We start from the raw sequence: 23,127 nt of genomic DNA, 5'->3' as shown, positions 1-23,127 counted from the left end.
AAGAAGGCCTGGGGTCAAATAGGGAGTCTGGCCTTGATGAGGACATTTTTTGTTAGAGACTGGAGGAAAGGAGAAGAAGATGGAGGATGCTGGCATGGGATTTCAAGGTACCAAACAAGGAAAAGACGAAGCTCAACACAGATGGCCGCTATTTACTAAATAAAATAAGAAGTGCAGTGCTTTGTTGAGATGGAGGGAAGAGGTGTGGTACAGGAGACTTGTGAAGAGACAAAGTGTAAAATGGTGATGGTGGGACATGTGATGGTCAATCTGGAAAGGCTAAAAGTTTTTCCATGAAGCAGTTAGGCTCAGTTGACATTAGATATAATGCATTGTTGTAGGATATCTAATTAGCAAGGTGGTATGACTTCTTCCAGTAGCATTCAGTTGCACTGTTAAGTAGGAATAGAAAAGACATAGTGGGAGTTTGGTTATGAGTATGAGATGCAACAGGGCAAGGAATTCTAGAGAAGAGAAAAGTTTATAGTTTAACTGGTTAGGTATATTTTGTGGGCTTATATATCTTGATATTTTGCTGGTCTTATTTTGATGAATGTTTTTATTAATTAAAAAAAATAGAAACCGTATCATCCTCAACTAGAGATATTTTAGAGGTTTGGTATGTTGGCTTTCTCTTGGAGTCAGCTTCAGAACCCCTCCCTGAAGAGAGTTTAGAACCACATGTGTCTTCTCTAGAACTGAAAGCCAGAAGAATTAGGATTTTTACTTCCCAAGCTCTTGCTAACTTCACCCATCATACAGATATAACATCAAATAATTATTCTCTCCACCAATAAGAAGAATCTTATGCAAATATAAAGCTTCAGTCACTAGTTATAAAAGGGACCACATTTCCTATGCAACTATGTTTCCCATTGTCTTTGAATCTATAATAAAGCCAATCTGTCAACTCTTTTTTTTTTTGTCTCTGTGATAAAAGCATATAAGCCATCCTTCCATTTACCTGTAACTCCATTGTGTTTTCTGATTTCATTTATATTAGGAATATCAACATTGACATGGTTCAGTTCTTCCAAAAATATGTCAATTCATTGGCCATTGGACAAGGATCTTACATTTAGAGTAGCAATAGTTAATGTTTGTAGATAGACTGATCATCATGTACCATTTTTTTGGTATCCTTTGCATCCCTTTCTGCCACTATCTCATCAAAAAGGGGCTGAGCAGGCCTGAAATTCATCTTAATTTTTCTTTTTTTATGAATTCCCATAACCAAAGAATTCATCACTAAGTGACCAGCTGTCTGGGAATGAGCTTTTCCTTTTTTTAGATAATTTTGTCCTTAGGAAGCATCCATAAGCGATTGCTTGAAGCCTCTATCTGAAGCTGTTCCAGCTTAGTAGAACCTGCCAAATCTTTTGTTCCACTGGCCTAGCCTTAGAGAACATAGTTTCACTTCTCTATCATGATTCTCCATCAGAACAGGACTTTGTAAAGCTATGCTCTTTTACATAGCTATATATAAAATTTTGTATCTTCATATTTCATCAAGTTTTCCCTCAATCTACCTTTATTGAATGTCTACCTATTGCTCTTAGTTCTAGCCAGTCTGACCAAACAGAGCAAGCCTAGTCCTTCTTGCAAGTAATAGTTCTTTAAATATTTGCCTGCTTCCCCCCTAGAAAGGAATATAAGAGAACAGTTTAAAATCACAACTTGGTGCTGCCCTTGCTAAGTCACTATGCTCTCAGGCTTCATTCACATTCATGTTTGTCTTTACCTATGGTTCCCCTTTGAATCTTCCAGTGTTCACTGACCTGCTTGGACATAGAATCTATCCTTCTATTCCTGGGTAGACCTAAGGTTTCTACTAAGTTTCCCACCTCAGCTAGATTTTAAGACCCCTGAACCCTGGTATGAGTATTCTATTTAATCAAGGGTTTGTTTTTTTGTTTTTTGGGGTTTTTTTGTTTTTGTTTTTGTTTTTTTGTTTTTAACCAGGGTTGCACTCAACAGAGGCAAAGAATAGAGGATAGGGAAGAGTTCAGAAGATGCTGACAATTGTCATTGATCTCATGACAGTCATCACCCATATCTCTTGGCATTTTCTGTGCCCAAGACCTCAAGAAGTTTCCTTCCTTCCTTCCTTCCTTCCACATTTATGGTTAGGGGATAAAAGAAAACAAAAAAAAAAGTTTTACATTTACATTCATCTTTTGAAGAACACTTGATGTCACCCATTAATGATTTTTATACGAAATGTCGACCACGTTTGTCAGAACTATAGCAAACAATTTTGTGTGTCATTTCTGTCCTGTTGCAGTGGTTTGGACTTCCTGCAAGTTGGCATAAAAGCAGCTGTTGTAGTAAGATTCCAAAACCCAAGAAATAAATAAGCAATTTTCCTTTTCTTAATTGACAAAATTAATAAATGAAAATCAAGAGTTAGAGAGATATTACAGTAAGAAACAGCTTTCTTCTTTAGTTTTCGGTTAAAAGTTTCAGTAAAAGTTCTTCCCAGTTACAGAAACTTCCTAAAAGCAAGAGTTTCCCCTTCCCCACTACTTCTCAGTACTCTTCAAAGATAGATAGCCCCTCAGGGAGTTTGCAGAGTCTGATGCACATGATTTCTCCCAGGGACACATATAACCCAGAGGAAAATAGAAATATAAGGAAAGCCATCCAGGAACATCACAGTTCCAGAGCTACCTAAAGAGGTCTTGCCTGGATCTCTTGTTCTCCCCTTCTTCCAACACACGCACACATGTATGCATGCGCGCACACACACACACACCACACACACACACACACACACACACATACATGCATACCCCTTCCAATATTCCAGCCTAGAGATCCGAGGTTTCCTTGCTTCTTTCTATATATTCCTTATAGCAGCCACAGAATTGGAGAGAGGCTGGTGTCTTCATTAGGCTATTTACAACAACTACTGATTTCTTGTCCCAAAGGGCAATTGTCTTGTCTTATTAATTGTGATAATAACAATGATGTGATGTTCCCTTTTCTAAAGCAACTTTTTAGCAGCCTCCAAGCTAATTATTTTAAGAGTAATGTATCCAGATGACCTACTTGGTATAAAAGAAATGAAAGGTAAATTTTATACCATCTGAGTATGTATATGCTATGAGAGATAAGGGAAAGAAAAAGTATTTATTATGTGCCTACTTTGTGCCAGGCACTGTACTAAGCGCTTTACAAATACAGCAATAGAATCCATGGGCTTTATGGAATTTTGTCAGGTGACTCTATGACTAGGTCATGGGACATGGTCCTTCTCAGAGAAGAATTCTTCCCAGTTAAAGAAGAATCTATCACTTTAGGAACCCACTTCATTGTTAATAGTCACTGACAAAAAATTCATGATATTGTTTGAGCCCTCAAAGCTACATCATGGCCAATATAGTCAAAGTAATTTTTAAACATGGTTTAACTGTTCAAAATTCCTTTAGATTTTTAATGTGATAAAATAGTACTGAATTTCTAAACCATTTGGCCAAATATAATCAGCATGAAAGATCATAGCCAATTGCAGCCCTTGCTTTCACCAGAGATAATCTAGTTCCACATGGTCTGGTAGCATCCCGCCATTCTGAGCTCTGTCTCTGGAAAACTCCGAAAAGCCGATGTATTGTCCTCTGTCCAATAACTGCAGTGTCAGTTTCAGTTTTACAGCACGTCAACAGAATTTGTCTGCGTCGCAACTCTGATACCCAAGGCTGACTTAGGTTTTCTGAGCAAGGAAAGCCGGGGGTTTTTTAAAAGGGTATACAGCAAGAACCATCTTGTTCTGGACTTTACTGAAATTCTAGGGCCTACAAAAAAAATAAATAAAAAGAGAGGTCTTTTTCATTTGCAAAGAAAAACCTATTTGTTCTCAGAAACCACTGTGGAAATCCATGATGGGCCAATTGTTGGGAATTTCATTCCCTAGTTACCACAATAGATATTAAAGAATAAAAATTATTTACCAGATGAATGATTTAAATGCCAGTAGGGGGTGGATTTCTGCAGTTTCCTCTCATTGTTGCGCATCAGCAAGATATGGCAGAAACCAACGAGTACAGGGTTGGTGTGATAATGGTCCACAAACAGCATGCCAATCCAGGCTTGGAATCCTAGAGTCAAAAGGATCCAAGAAAAGGATGTCTTAGACCCCAGAAATGTATCAGCTCTTTGTTGGACCAATGTGTTGGGGACCCCTTCTATACCACAATGGGAAATAGAACACTGAGGTGGAGGCCAGTTTGTCAGGACGTACCAACATACTGGAGGACGCTCTATACCACCTGATATAGAGGATAGAGTGCCAGGCCTGAAGTCAGGAAGACTCAACCTCGGGAGCTCAAATCTGACCTCAGAAACATACTAGCTGTGTGACCCTGGGCAAGTGACTTAAACTTGCTTGCCTCAGTTTCCTCATCTGCAAAATGAGCTGGAGAAGGAAATGGCAAACCATTCTACTATCTTTGCCAAGAAAACCCCAAATGGGGTTAACTTCCTTGAACCTGCAGTTCTCTTTTTTTGCCTCCAGATGGATCTCAAGTCTTTGCTTTGACTAGCTGCTGGCTGAAACATTTCTAAGTCCTTTCTGATATAATTTTGTTTTTAAAACTATTCACTGACACATTTTCAAACAACCTACTTCTTTACTAACAATGATTATAACCTTGTAACTAGTTAACAAAATGTAAGTGTGAACAAATTATATAGAAATGTACTTATGTTAACTAAACTTTAAAAAATATATTTTATATTTTATATTATATATTTAAATTTATATATTTTATCTATTTGATTAAATTACAAATACAGTTTTGAAAATTTTTAACATTCATTTTTTTTTTTAAATTTGAGTTCCAGATTCTTTTCCTCTCTTCCACCCTTGAGAAGGCAGGCAATGCCAATTATATATGTGAAGTCATGCAAAACATATTTCCGTATTAGCCATGTTGAAAAAGAAAACACACAAAGAAAAACAAAGTGAAAAAAGTTTGCCCTCAGAGTTCATCAGTTCTCTCTCTGGAGATGGATGGCACTTTTCATCATGAGTCCTTTAGAATTGTCTTGGATCATTGTCTTGATCAGAATAACTAAATCCTTCACAGTTCATCATTGGCATAATATTGCTATTACTGTATTATTGCAAGCACAGGGGCAAAGGACACTTACCCATGTCTGCAGCTTCATAACCATTCTGCATGATAGTCCTGTCTATGCGTGCTATTAACCAGGTTCCCAGGATACAACTGACAAATAGTCTGAACAAACAAGCTCCCAGGCCCAGAAGCACGTTGTAGAAAAACAGAAAATAATTGAAGTTGTGAAATGCTTTCCTGAAAATAGGAGAGTTCAAATGAGTTCCTCATTTTTCATAATTATCTAATATTTGTCTTTCATTTGGGGGTTAAATATACAAGAAATCTCAGTTTATTCAATTCAACCAATATTCATTCAACACTATACTAAGTATTTAATGGGGATACAATAACAAAACCAAAAAAGGTCCCTGCTCTAAAGAAGCTTCCATTTTACTTGAGGGTGGAGCAAAGAGATATAATATGTCACCAGAGAAGTAAATGCAAAGGAGTTTGAGGAGGGCACTAACACCTAGAGAAGGTGTTATAAAACTTGCAATAGGGCATGACACCTAAATTGAGCCTTGAAAATATAGATTCTAGGGGCAGCTAGGTGGTGCAGTGGATAGAGCACCAGCCCTGGAGTCAGGAGAACCTGAGTTCAAATCCAACCTCAGACACATAACACTTACTAGCTGTGTGACCCTGGGCAAGTCACTTAACACCAAGTGCCTTGCAAAAAAAAACAAGAAAGAAAGAAAGAAAGAAAGAAAATAAGGGTTCTAAGAGGCAGAGGTATGAGGAGTTAGGACATTCTGTGCATAGAAGAATAGCACCTGAGCAAGTACAACAATGGGAAATGGAATGCTAAGTTTGGGGAAGGCCAGTTTGTCAGGACATATCAACCATAACCAAGGGCAAATAGGTGGTGCAGCAATTAGAGCCTGGAGTCAGGAAGACTCATCTTCCTGAGTTCAAATCCAGCCTCAGACACTTCCTAGCTGTGTGACCCTGGGCAAGTCACTTATCCCTGCTTGCTTCAGTTTCCTAATCTGTAAAATGATCTGGTGAAGGAAATGGCAAACCACTCCAGTTATCTTTGCTAAGAAAACCCCAAATGGGATCACAAAGAGTCAGACATGTTTGAAACGACTGAATAACAACAACCAACATAACAAGAAGTGTGAAAGAGAACAATGTGAAATAAAACCAGAAAGGTAAGGTGAGGCCAGATTGTGAAGGACTTAAATTTCCAGGCTGAGGAATTTTCATTTTATGCTATAAGGAAAAGGGATAGTGAGTTTTGGGCAGGGAAGTGGCAAATTAGATAGAGTACTGGGCATAGAGTCAGGAAGACCTGATTTCAAATTCCCCTTGAATTCTTAATAGCTATATGACCCAGGGCAAGTCATTTAACCCTTCTCTGCCTCTGCTCCATCATCTATAAGATGGAAGTAATAATAGCATCAACTTCCCAAGGATGTTGTTAAGATAAAATGAGATTATATAAGTAAAGTGCTTTGCAAACCATAAGTCACCAAATAAATGAAAAAGAAGATGAAGGAGGAGATGAAGAAGGAGGAGGAAGAGAAGAAAGAGAAAAAGAAGAGAAGGAGGAGGAGGGCAGCACACTGGAAAACTCACTGGACACACTGGAAAGGTCACTGGTTTTGGAGTCAGAGGACTTGGTTTCAAATCTTGATTCCTTCATTTACTGCCTGTATTATCTTGGCCATCAAGATCAATCAATCTGCAAACTTAGTAAGTGATGACTATGTTACATCAGGCTCTATGCTAAGCACTGGGGATACAAAGAAAAGGCAAAAAGAAACCCTTCCCACAACAGGCTAACATTCTAGTAGAGGAGACAACATGCACATAAATACACACACACTGAATACATACAGAATATATAGATAGAAAAAATCATAAATGAGAATGTAAATTCTTTATGAATAGGAATAGTCCCACCCTCTAACTTAACTTAAATGTCTCATTGTCTACTGGCTTCTTCCCTACTGCCTGCAAACATACCCATGTCTCCCTCATCTTCAAAAAATCCGTACTTGATCCATATATTTCTATTAGTTATTGCCCTAGAGCTCTCCTCTCTTTGTAGTTAGTGTCTTTTTTGGGGGGGAGGGGCACTGGGCAATGAAGTTAAGTGACTTGCCCAGGGTCACACAGCTAGTGAGTATTTTGTGCCTGAGGCCGGATTTTAACTCAGGTCCTCCTGAACGGTGCTCTATCCACCGCGCCATCTAGCTGCCCCTGTAGCTAACTTCTAAGGCTCTTTTTTTTCCCCTTTATAGTATTTTATTTGGTGATCTCATAAGCCCCGGTGGTTTCAGTTATCATCCCTATGATGATGATTCTCAGATCTACTTGTCTAGCCCTAATCTGTCTCCTCACCTCCAGATTCATATGTCCAGTAGCCTATTGGATATCTCAAACTGGATGTCATAGAAATCTTAAATTCAACATGTCTAAAGCTGAACACTATCTTCCCCCCACCCCGAACTCTAGGGAGTAGATTTCTTCATGTCTAAAGTAAAAATCCATCTTCTGTGACAAACCTTTCCTGGTCACACTTCATTCTTGTTGTTTCTGTTCATTCAGTCATGTCCAACTCTTTGTGACCTTCTGGACCATACTGTCTGTGGTTTTTTTTCAAGGAAATTTAATGTTAATACCTTCCCTCTATCGATTATCTCCAACTTATGCTGTATGTATCTTGCTTGTATAGTTTTGTTTTCATTTTGTCTTCCCCATTAGTCCATGAGCTTCTTGAGAGCAAAGACTATTTTTGCCTTTCTTTGTGTCCCCAGGTCTTAGTACAGTAAACACTGTAGGTGCTTAGTAGATATTTGAAAGTTTTTAAAAAAATAAGTTTTTTTGTCTTCCCTTCATTGAAAGCTCATTGTGAGTAGGAGATATTTCATCCTTTGTATTTGTATCCCTAGTACTTAGTACAATGCTTGTACATAGTAGGTTCATGCCCTTTATATTTCAGCTAAATTGGACTACTAATCATTTCCTGATTCCAGGGAATTTATAGTGGTCATCCTCCATGCTTGTAATGCCCCTTTTCTCCTCATTTCTTCCTGTTGTAATCCTTCTCTTCAAGTTCAAGTACCACTGCTTCTATGAAGCATTTCCTCCAGCTGAAAGTGACTCTCTTTCATATTTTCTTAGACTGTTATGTCTAGATCTTCCTTTGCCCTAATCACAGTGTTCCTTGTATAATACTTTGTACAAATAAATCTTATCTCCTGTGTGATATTGTAAGCTCCTCAAGGGCATGAACTCTGTCACTTCTCATCTTTTTATCCTTTATGACCATTATGGTACCTTTTATGTGGCAGGTAGGTAATAAACCTTTGTCAAATTCCGTTGTTGAATACCAACCTTTTATGCCATGTTTCCTCATAGCTTATTTATATTTGTTCTCTTAAAATTTAAACTCATTTAGTTCTGTTCTAGGTAGAATTGTATGACAGTTGTCCTATGAAAAATATTTATTCATATTCCTGAAAAAATTGAAGACAACTCATATTCTTACACTAAATTGATTAAAAATGTGAGTCAGTTTCTTTTACTTACCTGTTATTTAGAGCTAACGGTTTTTGCTTATCTCCAGGTTTAATCTTTGGCTGAAGGAAAAATCTGGCTGCTATCTTTAGCTGTAAAATCATGAGTCCCACAACAATAGAAATGGTGAGACTGAAAGATAGAAAAGATGATGTCATGGCTTTAGAAAGTAGCCTGCTGTTTAATGGGTCAGATTCTTAGTCATGCTGTATAGAAGACCAAGGCCTAAGTGGCCTATTCTCCCTTGAGTCCTCTTTGGATTTACAAGGGTTGTGGAGAGAAAAAAGCACTAAATCTAAAAGTGAATACAACAACAACATCTTAAGAAGAAGCAATCAGGAAAAATCACAGTAAACTATTGTGTCATACTAAACCACAGAAAATAGAGCATCTAGTGGATTGAGTGACTGGGCCTGGAGCTAGGAAGACGTGAGTTCAAGTTTGATCTGACACTTGCTAGGTGTGTGATCCTCAGCAAGTTACTTAACCTCTCAGTTTCCTCACCTGTGAAACAGGGATAATAATAGTATCTACCTCCCAGGGTTAGGGTGAGGATTGAATGAAATAATATTTATAAAGCACATAGCACAGTGCCTGGCACATAGGTGTTGTATAAATCTTAGCTATGTTGAGGATGATGTTGTTTTAGGGGGAAAATAGTTCCATGATTGATTGCAGCACATCCTATATGCCTCACCCACTAAAATCAGCTAAGAGAAAGACATACTGCTAATTGTCTAAATCTTGAGAAATAAAGAGATTGGGAAAATGACTTGGAGAATTGCCCGATCCTATCTCATCCCTTAGTCATTGAGTTAAAGCCAAGAACATTGTGAGGTTGAAGTTATGAAGATAGGGAAGTACTTCAAAAGGAAAGAATGTGAAAATGAAATCACTCATATCAATGTATTAAGAAGAAACCTCAGTAACTTACATTCCAATGCCCAAACCCTTCAGCATTTCCAGTCCTTGGTTGTGAATTACTGGTAAAACCAAACCATACATGATCATCACACCAAACAGACACTGGACCACGTGAATAATGAGGTAACCTGAGGCAAAATGAAAAACAATGAATTAAATTAAGTAAGCTTTTATTAAGTATTTATTATGTGCAAGGTACTATGCTTGAGAATATCAATCAATCTAATACATTAATTAAGTGCCTACTATGGTACTCTTCTAAGTGTGGGAAATAGGAAAAAAAAAAAGATGCAATAGTCCCTGCCCTCGAGGAGCTTATTGCCTAATGGATGTAAAAACAAGATAAGAAGTGGGATCAAGGGCACAATTAAAAGAATTAGCCTTTTCAAGAATAAGAGTAATCTCTTTTCCTGAGATAGTAGAAAAAGAGATAAGTGAAGTCATACAAGTTAGACTGAGGGAGTTCACATGAGAAGACCTCAGTCTCCTCAGGAGTTGGTATCATCTTTTGAGAGTATGAAGGTCATGAAGAAGGTTGAGGAGAGTGGAGGAATTTTGGAACAGTCACTGTAGGGAAGGCAATAGAAAAAGAGTCAATCACAGATAAATAACTTTATTGTCATGTATCAGGGAGGGCCTAGCTGAGATGGGTTAGCATGTATTCGTAATGGGCTCAGGCATATGATTTGATGAATGGGGACTGGGGGGCAGAGAGTAATGCTCTATATCCTAGAAACAGGAGGAAAGAAGGTGAATGGCAGGGGTTATACCAAGGGTTTAGTATTAATAGGGTAAGAACAGTAGCAAAGGATTCTAGGGTGTTAGCAATTGAATACCTAAAATGATTGATCATGGAGTCAGTGCTAGAGAGGGAGTCAAATGAAGTGGCTCTGGGGGTAATGGACTGAAGGATAAGAAAGGCCTTAAAGGACCAAAAGTCACAGTGAAGGCAAAGAGCAGTTTCACTAGGCAGTGAGGAAGTGGGAGAGGTAGAAGGACAAGTCCAGAATTAAATCCAGAATTCAAGATCTTCATAGGAGAGTGGTCCCAAGAAAGTGATGCTCAAGGTGTTGCTGGGTAAAGCGGAGCAGTAGGTAAAGCAGCGTGAAGTTAGAGATCATACGAATTGAAAAGGCTGAGGAACTGTGAGGCCAGAATGGCAAAAAGATCTTTACAAATCTCTGAGGATAATGGCAGCAGACAGTTTTGAAAGAGAGACTGTGAATCAGGATAAAAACACATTAAGGAAGGTGGGAGAGTGGCCTGGACTTTAGATATCCATGATTAATGTACAGACAAAGTGGTAGAATGATGCTATGAACCTCAAAGGGGGAGAGGCTGAGTGATGATGGCAGATGATGTCTAGAAGTGGCAACGATGAATCACAGGGAATGAGAAAATGAATAGCAGAAGTTTTTAGGGATGGAGTGCCTTCAGAGGAAAAGACAGTTTTTAGTTAATTCAAGGAGCAAAGAATGTAAGAAAAGATATATGATGTAGAAGTATTTATTTACAACAGAATAGGAGTTCCAAAGAACATGGGAGAAAAAGTAAGTAGCAGTGGGGAGAGGGATGGATAGGGCCTGGGAAGGGATAGGACTGAGACAGAGATAAAAGCTGGGAGAATGGGTATGTGCTTGCAGTGAGAGTTTTGAATAACAAGACTTAGGGAAGCAGGAGGTTAGGGAATTTTGAGAGGCATGTTATTGATAAGGGAGCTGGGGAAAGAGCTGAGTAAGTAGAATAGAATAATGGAAGACTTATTGATAATCTTATTAACCTTGTTTTCAATTAGAAACAAAGCAATTTCTCATTAACATATAAAGGTAGAGAACTTACCCCACAAAATATATGCTATTTGCCAACCTGAATATCTTGCTATGGCCACCTGAAGCAAAAGAAAAAAAACAAAAAGAAAACAAAACAAACAAAAACAAAAGCCATGTCAGTTTATTGTGGTAACAGTATTGCAAGTTATTACAATCTAGATAACAAAAGTTTCTGCAAATGTATACAAAAAGAACTTCTCTTTCAAGAAAATCATATATGAAAAAAATTTTTTAAAGTTCCCTATGGGTTAAGGGACTGTGGCATTTTAGTAGGCATTTGGCAGATCTGATCATGAGTAAGGAGATTTTTTAAAAAATGAGCCTGGGAGAAACGTGCCATCTTGGAATCAGAAGATATTTATTCAACTGCTGGTTATGTGTGACCCTGGGCAAGTCACTTAGCCTCAATTTCCCTATCTGTAAAATGGAGATGATACTTTACCTATCTACCTTACAAGGTCATTATGAGGGTAAATGAGAATGTATTTTAAGCATTACATAAAAATAAGATAATAGAATTAGTATGTTGTAAATTCAGGTAACTAGATAATTCTGGAAAGAAAACCCGCCCTTTGAATATCTTTATAGATTGCTTACGCGGAAATGATATTGTAGTCTTGATGATATTTTCATTACCTGAAAATCTTCATTAAAATTACCTCAGTAACTTATTTTCCTTTAATGTTAAAGAACTGATCTTGTTATTGATAGAGAATCATTAAATGTGCAAAGTGCCATAATTCTGAACATGTAGTTAGTATTAAATAAATACTCATTAAATTGAATGAAATACTAAAAGGAAATCTGACTCTATCCATATGGAATGTGTATCATGGTACTTTTTTTTTTTGAGGCAGTAGGGGTTAAATGACTTGCCTAAGGATCATGATACTTTCTAAAAACAATTGAATAGCCCTCTTAAAACTTCTCTCTCAATTAAAAAAAATGAATGGGTTAGTATGAATTAGGTTACATAAAGTTCAACTTACATGTGTGTGCATCTAAGTTCTTTTGATCTTCGTTATTTCTTCCTTTAGCTAGAATGGCTTTTGCCTACCTCTACTAAAATCGTACTCCTCCTCCTATTTCTATTAGATGTCCTCTTCTCCTTAGCCAGATGAAATCTCCTCTGAGAGCAACCGCATAGTCCTTGGTACCTGTCTTATGGCACCATTTTCTGTCTTGTATGAGTTATTGGCATCCTGTTATCTGCTCTACTAGATTATGAGCTCTTTGAAGGTAGGGTTCATTTCTTATGCATCTATGCTTCCCAAAAGTGTTTAGTATATAGTAGGCACTCTATAAATATTTGTTGAATGAATGAATGAGTCTAAGAAGATAAAGAATAACTTTCCCCTTAGTGCTAAGAGAATAGCAACACCATGGCCTCCCTTCCCAGAGATCTAAATGCTCACCAACCTGACACTGAACAGTGATGTAATAACATATTCCTGATCCCACCGCTCCTCTTGTAAAATTGGGATAAGTACTGTAAGTGGGTTTTTTTTCCATCACACTAATGGAAATGCTGTCTTGAAGACCACCAATGATAAAATCCAATACACTTTTCTCAATCTTAATTCTCCTATACTCTTCTCAGTAGCATTTTACGCTCCAAACTCCAGTAGCTTCCATGACATTACATTTATTTGGTTCTGCTCCCTACCTTTCTTTCTCTTTCCTGGTCTCTCCTCCTTGTGGATATTATTCAAGACTCTAAATTTGGCCCTTTGCTTTTCTCTCCATGTACTCCGTATTTGAGGTCCTCCAGTCTCAGGGCTTAGAGATCATATGATACATTGTAAAAAAAGCTTGATTTGAGGTCAGTAGACCTGGATTCAAATACTAGCTCTGCCTCTTCCTGGACACATGACTTGGGGAAGTCATTCAGCCTTCATACATCTTAGTATCCTCATCTGTTGAATGGGGGTGCAAATACTTGCTTTACTTGTCTCACACGTTTGTTGTGAAGAAGGCAATTTACAAAGTGCTATAGAAATGTGAGTTATTATGGCTTCATCTAGGTGTCCAGGTCTAAACCTCATATTTGATTATTCAGTATGTAAATCTCTAGGCTTAACCCTCCCTTGTCTCACTGTGGAGCCAGGTTCTTTAAAAACAATGGTCTTAGAGAACCCCTTTTATGGTTAGGTTCTTTCTACATCTGGGTACCTTCTCCCTCCCCTCCCTTTCTGCCTCCTTTTGCATGTTGTCTTCCTCCATTAAATTATAAGCTCCTTGATGGCAGGGACCATCTTTTGCCTTTCTTTGTATCCTTAGTGCTTAGAATAATGCATGGCATATAGGAGGATCTTAATAAATATTTATTGACTAACATCAAAACATCAAGAAGTGTTTCAATATCATCTTGGCTGATAATTATGTCTTGTGGATCTAGGGATTTTTAGGATAGCTAGGAAATAAGATATAGCAGGTTGACTGGGCCCATGTGCTTTGTTCCTTCCTTCAAGCCTGAATACTGATTACATTTGTACTCAATAGTCTATTCAAATGAAGAATGGAGTCAAGCAACCATTAGGAACTTACCACACTATTGGAAGAGGAAGGACTGTGAAACTTCAAAGGAATGAAACTTTTCTCACCTAACCACAGCCTTTTTATATGTTTTCTAGATGAAAGTAGAAAATTATTATTAAATGCAATTAGAAATATGGCCAGTTTTGACATGAAAAAAAAACATGTAAAGGTAGGGAACGAACAATAAGTGATTACAGTAATTGGTGCTTTTAGAGATGATATAATATGATAGAAAGAGTACTAGACTCTGCCACTAACTGATTGTGAGGCTTAGGAAAATCAGTTAACTTCCCTGAGCCTCTGTTCTCCCCAACCTCCAATAACAATAATAATAATAATAAGCATTTAAGCAGCATTTTAAGGTGTGCAAAGCGTTTTACAAATATAATTTCATTAGGTCCTCAAAATAACCCTGGGAGCGAGGTGCTATTGTTACCCCTATTTTACAAATGAGGAAACTGAAGCATAATGAGGTTAAGTGACTTGTCCAGGCCAATAAGTCTTTGAGGTGCAGTTTGAACTCAGATCTTCCCGATTCCAGGTCAGGCACTGTATTTACTGTGCCAGTTAGTTGCCTAATTAATATTATCAGTTCCATCTCAAAGGATTGCTATGAGGCTTAAAGGAGATCGTTTAACTTTATTAGTATCTTGTTCCTGTGATATCCAACTGTCAGCATCTTTTAACCTCTGGAACAAATATGCCCCAAAATAAGAAAGAACTGAGAAGACAGTATTCAGGATCTAGCTATTGCTGACCTTGTGACATGTCATAGCTCCCCAGTCTTCAGTGTGCCTTAGTGCCTTAGTGCCTTAGTATTTTGAACAGTTAGTTGTACAGCATTCAGCACAATTCTCCCAGAAAGACCCCACCTCATACTTTACGGAGAAAATGGAGCTCTAGGGCCCAGCACAATTAGTACAGGACCATCTATAATAAGCAGGACCATTTGAAGAGTACCTTGCCATTGTTAGAAATCCTTCTTTGGCTTGAAGTATATGCAAGATCACCTTCACGATACTCTTAAAATCTTTAAGTCAGCCTATGTCTCTTATGTTTTTACATCTCATTTAATGTCAGTACTCAGCAGGTACTGATCCCCATAGTAACATCTGTCACAATATCTTGCATAATTTTAGCATATGCTTGACAGATACTTGGGCTGAAAAGTAGAGAAGTTGTTTTGTTTTGTTCTATCTAATCAAATACTTTAAAAATAAGGGATGTTATGTCTTTTGTAATATCACAGACATTTCTGCATATCCAGATGCTAAAACAAGAACAAAACCCAGTATACACAGTGGCATCTAATATGTCAACATATACTGGCTGAAAAAAAAAGTGATGCTTTTATATAATAATGAGGGGTACATGGTAGCCCGCGGCAGTTACAATGATAACATGCCTGTTTTGCTGCTAATTGCATGATATGTCATTGGATCTAGATCCAATGATGGAATCTCTGAACTAGAAAGAAACTAATTAGTTCCACCCATACCTGATGGATCCTTGCGCAGGATATCCAACAAGTTACACTGAATACACTTGAATAATTCCATTGCTGAGTAAACTCACTGTCTTCCATTTTTGTAGAGCTTTAATTGTTAGAAGGGTTTTTTTTTCTTCATAGCCAATGTAAATCTGCCTCCTTGCAATTCAGTCCACTGCTCCTAGTTTTCCCCTCTGGGGAAAAACAGAAAATTCAAAACTCTCTTCCACGTGAAATCCCTTCAAATATTTGAAGGCATGTCTCATATTCTTTGAGTCTTCTTTTCTCTTGAATTAATGTTCCCAATTTCTTCAACTGATTCTTGTATTATATGGTTTCAGCTTGCTTCACCCTTGTGCTCATAGTCCTCTGGATGAGTTCTAGCTAGTAAGTTTCCAAATCTTCTCAAAATGTGGCACCAAGAACTGAGCATAATACTCCAGAAGTGATCTGACCAAGGCAGAGTCCAGAAGGATTATAACTTTTCTTTTTCTAGATAATATGTCTATGAAGGTGGTTTGAGATTGTATGAGATTTTTTGACAGCAACATCATTCTGTTTCATATTGATTTGCAATCTGCTGAAACCCCTATTTACTCAGTTATTATTTTCATACAGATAAAGGAGTAGGTATGAACACAGACTACTGATTAGAGAGCAATTAATGGTCCTGGGGGAGGGAAATATGCTAGAGATAAAATTGTAAAAGGTTGAGTTCAAGCTATAATCTTCGAAGGTAAACCATCAAAATGAGTTCACAGAAGTAACTAGTACCAAGGTATAGGCAAAGCTTTGTTGAAAAGTCTGGAGCAGCTGATCCTTCTAAAACTGGTGGGATAAGTAATCTCCATTGAGTAAGTTGGGAAAGCATCACAGAGTGTGAAGCATAAGGTATTGACAAATGCATTGGTCTCATCAAAATGTTAACCTGAGTTCCTTTAGGTAGATGGCCTGCTAGCCAACAATCTAGCTCCTACTGCACCTCATCCTCAGATACACACCCTGCTGCATCTTTACCAGTGTGGCCCTGATTACTATATCTCTCCTTAGAATGCTTCTCCAGGTGGGATAATATTGATGGAAGTTCTTCATCTACTCAAGGACATACACATTAGGCACTGATGCCACATCTTCTACTCAGGCCAATCTTTTAACTACTAGAGATAGTAAGTCTAGCTCCTGGAGGCTACCCGAGTCCAGGATCTCAGAGACATCTCATTTGTCTGCATTGAGTTGGGAGTGACTGGAAAATCTGTTGGATATACTCCAAGGTTAAAGGGCAGCTATGGAATGAAGAGAGCAATCTTAGCCAGTAGGCCATTTGGTTCAACCTCTGTGTGATTTGGAAGAGACCTATTCCTGACATGATTTTTATTCCTTCCTGATTGAGTCTTTCTTTTTTCTTTTCTTTTTTTTTTTTTTGGTATTTTTTGCATTACATTTTATTTCTTTAACTATTTCCCAATTATATATAAAAATATTAGCATTCATTTAAAAAAAATTGAGTTTCAAATTTTCTCCTGCCCTCCCTGCTCTTTGAGAAGGCAAGCAATTTGATGTCAATTATACATGCAGAGCCATGCAAAACATATAACACAAAACAAAAAAGGAGAAAAATTAAGTTAAAAAAGTATGCTTCAGTCTTCACTCAGAGTTCATCAGTTCTCTCTCTCCAAAGATGGATAGTATTTTTCATCATGGATCCTTTGGAATTGTCTTGGATTGTTGTCTTGCTTAGTGTAGCTAAGTCTTTCAAAATTGATCATCTTTGCAGTATTGTACTGTGTACAGTGTTCTCCTGGTTCTGCTGAGTTTACTTTGCATGAGTTCATTTAAGTCTTCCAGGGTTTTTCTGAAACCATCCTGTTTGTCGTTTTTTATAGCACAATAGTATTCTATCACAACATGTGCCACAACTTGTTCAGTCATTCCCCAGTTGATGGGCATTTTTTTGATTTCCAAATCTTTGCCACCACAAAAGGATGCTGCTTATAATTTTTAGAAAAACTCCATTTATTCCTATTCTTCCTAGTGTTTTTAATAAGAATGGGTGTTGTATTTTGTCAAAGGCTTTTTTCTGCATCTGTTGTGATAATCATATGATTTTTTGTTCTTGTTATTAATATGGTCAATTATGCTGATATTTTTCCTAATATTGAACCAGTCCTGTATTCCTGGAATAACTCCCGTCTGGTCATAGTGCTATGATCTTTATGATATAATTGCTGTAATCTCCTTGATAGTATTTTATTGAAAATTTTTGCATTGATATTAATTAAGGAAATTGATCTATAGTTTTCTTTCTCTGGTTTTGCTCTCCTTGGTATCAAAATCATATGTGTCATAAAAGGAATTTGGCAGAACTCCTTCTTTACCTATTTTTTCAAATAGTTTATATTGTATTGGTAAATGTTTGGTAGAATTCACTTATAAATACTTCTGGTTCTGGGGATTTTTACTTACGGAGCTCATTCATGGCTTGTTTAATTATTCTTTCTAAGATAGGGTTATTTAAGTATTCTATTTCCTCTTCTATTAATCTGGGCCATTTATATTTTTGTAAATATTCATCCGTTTCACTTAGATTATCAGTTTTACTGACATATACTTGGTCAAAATTACTTCTAATAATTGCTTTAATTTCATCTTCATTAGTGGTGCATTCACCCTTTTTTGATACTGGTAATTTGGTTTTCTTCCTTAAAAAGAAAAATAAAATTAACCCATGATTTATCTTTTAAAAAAATAAAACCAGCTTATTTTGATTTTCAATTTTGCTAATCTCTTCTTTGATTTTCAGGATTTCCATATTGGTGTTTAGCTGTAGATTTTTAATTTGTCTTTTTTCAGTTTTTTTAGTTGCATGCCCAATTCATTAATCTTCTCTTTTTCTGTTTTACTAATGTAAGCTTATAGAGATGTAAATGACCCCCTAAGTACTGCTTTGGCTTCATCACACAAATTTTGAAATGTTCTCTCATTGTTGTAATCCTCTAATGAAATTATTGATTGTTTCTATGATTTGTTCTTTGGCCCACTCATGTTTTTAGGATTAGTTTACTTAGTTTCCAATTTATTTTTAATCTATGAAGATAGCAGATTAGAGGCAACCCAGCTGAACTCTCTCAACATTTCACTCGAAACAACTTTAAAGTAATGCCTCAAATAAAATTTTGGAGTGACTGAGCCAACAAAAGGTCAAGGTAAGATATTTTCCTGGCTTACGAAAACTTAAGGGGTTGGTAGGAGAAGTTTGGGACATCCCTGTGGAAGCCAGTGCCGAGCCTACACATGGAGTTGCAGCAACAGTGGCTGTAGCAGCAGCAGCGGAATCTCTTAGCCAAGAGATGTAAAGGAAGTTAGAAACCTGGTCAGAAAGAGATTACAGGGGACACTTTGCTGGTGCTGGGTACAGCTGGTACTGATTGGTAACTCTATTACCCCACCCAGGTATGGGTCACAATTTCAGGGCAGGGAGGAGTGCTGGGGAGTCAGTTACAAGGGATCAGGGGTCCTGGTCATAGCTCCAAGGTTCCAAAAGAGCTTAGCACTTGTGGCTACAGGGAATGAAGGGCCCTTCCTCGGTAAAGACCTTAAGGCAGACCAGGAGAGCAGTGACAACACCTCTCGCAGGATAAACCCCACCCTGGAAGCACCAAAAACTTGCAGACCCACAGAACTAGCTCTGAAAACGCAACACAAAATAACATGAAACTTGGGACAGTGCCTTCTTACCTCTAGAGAAGCAGAGCCCAACTTTAACATAAAATTTAAAGTCAAGAAATAGTCTGGAAAAATGAACAAACAACAAAAAGGGAATTTGACCTTAAATCACTACCACGATGTGGCAGGGAAACCTAAGACATAAACTCAGAAAAAGAAAACAGTGTGAAAACAGCTGTAACCAAAGCCTCAAAGAAAAATGCTAATTGGACCTGTGAATTCCTGGAAGAGATAAGAGTGGCAGGGGAAGAACAGATTAAAGGAGGCAGTGGTTAGAAGCAAAATAGATTTTTGAGGAGGGACAGGATAAAAAGAGAGAAAGAAGAAACAGAAGAACATGGGATGGAGGGAAATATACAGTTAATAATCATAACTCTGAATGGGATGAGCTCACATATAAAACAGAAGCAGATAGCAGAATGGATTAGGAACGAAATCTAACAATATATTGTTTACAAGAGACACATTTGAAACAGAGACACACAAACTTAAAATAACGAGCTGGAACAGAATCTAATATGCTTCAACTGAACTTTAAAAAAAAGGCAGAGGTGGCAGTCATCATCTTAGACAAAACAAAAATAAAAATAGACTTAATTAAAAAGGATAGTCAGGGAAGATACATTTTGCTCAAAGGTACCATAGACAATGAAGTAATATAATTTTTACAGAAAGTTTCTCTGATAAAGGCCTCATTTCTCAAATATGTACTGAGTATAGAACTGAGTCAAATTTATAAAAATATGAGCATTCCCTAATTGATGAATGGTCAAAAGATATAAATAGGCAGTTTTCAGAAGAAGAAATCAAAGTTATCTCTAGTCATATAAAAATGCTCTAAATCACTACTGATTAGAGAAAGGCAAATTAAAACAATTCTGAGGCACCACCTCACACGTATCGGAGATGACAAATACGTAGGGGCTAATGAATTGTTGATGGGGTAGTGAGCTTGTCCAGCCATTCTGGAGAACAATTTGGAACTAGACCCAAAGGGCCTACCTTAGACCTGGCAATACCACTACTAGGTTTGTACCCCAAAGAGATCAGGGAAAAGAACCTATATGTACAAAAATATTTATAGTATAATAATATAGCTCTTTTGATGGAGGCAAAGATTTAGAAATAGAAGGGATGCTTATCAGTTGAAAAATAGCTGAACAAGTTGTGGCATACGATTGTGATAGAATGCTCTTGTGCTATGGGAAATGACAAGGGGGTTTCAGAAAAACAGGACAAGACCTATATTAACTGATGCAAAGTGAACTGAGATGAACCAAGAAATCATTGTGGATAGTAACAGCAATGTTGTAATGATGATCAGCTATGAAAGACTTGACTACTCTTATCAGTTCAGTGATCCAAGACAGTTCTGAAGGACTCATGATAAAAAAATGCTATCCACTTCCAGACAGAGAACTGATGAAGTTTGAGTGCAAATTGAACTACAATTTTCCCACTTTCTTAACTTTTCTTCCTTCTCTTTTTTGGAAATATGACTAATATGGAGATATATTTTGCATGACTTCACATGTATAATTAATACCATATTTCTTGCCTTCTTGATGGGTAGGGGAGGGATGGTATATATATAGAGAAAATTTGGAACTCAAAAATTAAAAAGAAATAAATATTCAAAACAAATAAAAATTTAAAAAAGTGTAATTTATGTTTCCATGGCCCTTTATTAAATGTGTTTTTTAATTCATGATGGTCTGAAGAGTGCATTTAATATTTCTGCTTTTTTGCGTTTGGTTGTGAGATTTTTATGCCCTAATACATAGTCAGTTTTTGTGAAGGTGCCATGTACAGCTGAGAAAAAAGTGTATGCCTTTCTATTCCCATCTAGTTTTCTCCAGAGGTCTATTATATCTAAGTTTTCTAAAATTTTATTCATCACCTTGACTTCTTTCTTATTTATTTTGTGGTTGGATTTATCTAGCTTTGAGAGGGGAAAGTTTCTTTGCATACCCCTTTTAATTAGGTCAGGTTTTGCATTTGCTTTTCTAAGATCATGATAGCTACTCCTGACTTTTTTTATATCAACTGAAGCATAATAGATTCTGCTCTAGCCTCTTATTTTAGCTCTATGTGTGTCTATCTGTTTTGTGTGTTTCTGTTAAACAACATATTTTTAGATTCTGGTTCCTAATGTAGTCTACTGTCTACTTCCATTTTGTGGGTGAGTTCATCTTATTCACATTCATAATGATGATTGCTAACTGTGCATTTCCCTCAATCCCTTTTTCTTCTGTTCATTGGTTTCTCTTTCTTTTTATCCTGTTCCTCCTCTAAAGTCTGTTTTGCTTCTGATCACTGCCTTCTTTTGTCTATCTTCCCTTTTATCACCCCCCCACACACCTTCTCTTATCCCCTTCTGCTCCTACTTCCCTGTTGGATAAGATAGATTTCAATTTCCAATTATGTGTGTATACACACACACATATTTTATATATATGTATTATTATATATATATATATATATATGAACATACATACATATACATATATTTCCCCCTCTTTGAACCAATTTAGATGTAAGTGAAATTCAAGCATTGCCTATCTCCCCCAATTACCCCTCCATTATAAAAGCTCTTCCTTTTTCACCTCTTTTATGTGAAATAATTTTATACATTCTTTCTCTCCCTTCCCCCTTATCCCAGGGCATCCCTCTTTCCCGCCTATCCATTTTTTTACATCATCCCAACATAATCAACTCACTCCCATGCCTTTTTTTCTATGTAGAATCCTTCCAACTGTCCTAATAATGATGAAGTTCTTAAAAGTTACATGTATCATCCTCCCATATAGAAAGGAAAAGAGTTTAACCTTATTGAGTCCCTTATGATTTCTCTTTCCTGTTAGCCTTTTAATGCTTCTCTTTAGTCTTATATTTGAAAGTCAAATTTTCTATCCCACTTTGGTATCTTCATCAGGAATCCTTGAAAGTCCTCTATTTCATTAAATACCAATTTCGCCCCCTGAAGGATTATACTCAGTTTTGTTGGGTAGGCTATTCTTGGTTATAATCCTAGCTACTCCAAAAATATTATATTCCAAGCCCTATGTTCTTTTAATGTGGAAGCTTTAGCTAAATCTTGTGTGGTCCTGATTGTGACCCTATGGTATTTGAATGATTTCTTCATGGCTGCTTGAAGTATTTTCTCTTTGACTTAGGAGCTATAATTTGGCTATAATATTTATAGGAATTTTCATCTCTTTCAGGTAGTGACTGGTGAATTCTTCCCATTTCTATTTTACTATTTATTACTATTTATTTCACTTAATTATTAAGTTACTATATTATTATATATATAATATATATGCATGTATATTATATCATTACTATTAATTTCTATTTATTCTAGGATATTGGGCAGTTTCCCTTGATAATTTCTTGAAATACAATATCTTGGCTCTTTCTTTGATCATGGCTTTCAGGCAGGCCAATAATTCTTAAGCTGCTTCTTTTTGATGTGTTTTATAGGTCAGTTGTTTTTCTCCAATGAGGTATTTCATATTTTCTTCTATTTTTTCTTCTTTAACTTTGTTTTATTGTTTATTGATGTCTCATGAAGTCATTGGCTTCCACTTGCCTGATACTAATTTTTAAAGAATTTTTTCATCAGTGAGATTTTGTACTTCTTTTTCTATTAGGCCAATTCTATTATTTAAGGTATTATTTTCTTCATTGTCTTCTTCTGAATTTGTGTTTTGGTCTTTCCTGGCACCATAGTAGCCTTTTATGGTCAGGTTCTTCTTTTTTTGTTTGCTATTTTCCCATCCTTTTCTTGATTTTGAGCTTTATGTTAATGTTGGGCTCTGTTGCCGTTGTGGGAGGGGAAAAGGCATTGTTTCAAGCTTTAGGCTTTTTCACACTGTTGTTTTCAGAACTAGTTCTGGGGGTTTAGAAGTTTTCACTGACTCCAAGGTGGTATGATCTAGGTTGGGGTGGGGAACCTTCAGCCTTAAGGACA

At 36.9% G+C, this 23,127-nt stretch overlaps 1 protein-coding gene and 1 long non-coding RNA gene across 5 annotated transcripts in view; one reads left to right on the top strand and one right to left on the bottom strand.

Annotated features, from left to right (window-relative positions):
- Positions 1–23,127, top strand: part of LOC144456890 (uncharacterized) — a 192,437-nt gene that overhangs the window by 87,106 nt on the left and 82,204 nt on the right. The window lies entirely within an intron of this gene.
- Positions 1–23,127, bottom strand: part of LOC110220472 (stimulated by retinoic acid gene 6 protein-like) — a 119,739-nt gene that overhangs the window by 22,348 nt on the left and 74,264 nt on the right. For 3 of the 4 annotated variants that reach the window (XM_021004484.2, XM_021004485.2, XM_021004487.2), the window contains exons 12-17: positions 13,949–14,030; positions 11,412–11,460; positions 9,583–9,700; positions 8,661–8,780; positions 5,152–5,315; positions 3,951–4,097 (exon numbers count right to left, since the gene is read on the bottom strand). In XM_021004484.2, coding sequence (XP_020860143.1) covers positions 3,951–4,097; positions 5,152–5,315; positions 8,661–8,780; positions 9,583–9,700; positions 11,412–11,460; positions 13,949–14,030 — 680 coding nt within the window. Of the gene's footprint in view, positions 1–3,113; positions 3,795–3,950; positions 4,098–5,151; positions 5,316–8,660; positions 8,781–9,582; positions 9,701–11,411; positions 11,461–13,948; positions 14,031–23,127 lie in introns of those variants that run through there. The other variant, XM_021004489.2, reaches the window with a different exon arrangement.

Source organism: Phascolarctos cinereus, unplaced genomic scaffold, assembly GCF_003287225.1.
Source record: "Phascolarctos cinereus isolate Bilbo 61053 unplaced genomic scaffold, phaCin_HiC Scaffold_4;HRSCAF=312, whole genome shotgun sequence".
NCBI lineage: Eukaryota > Metazoa > Chordata > Mammalia > Diprotodontia > Phascolarctidae > Phascolarctos > Phascolarctos cinereus.
This window is presented reverse-complemented; position numbering and strand designations above follow the sequence as displayed.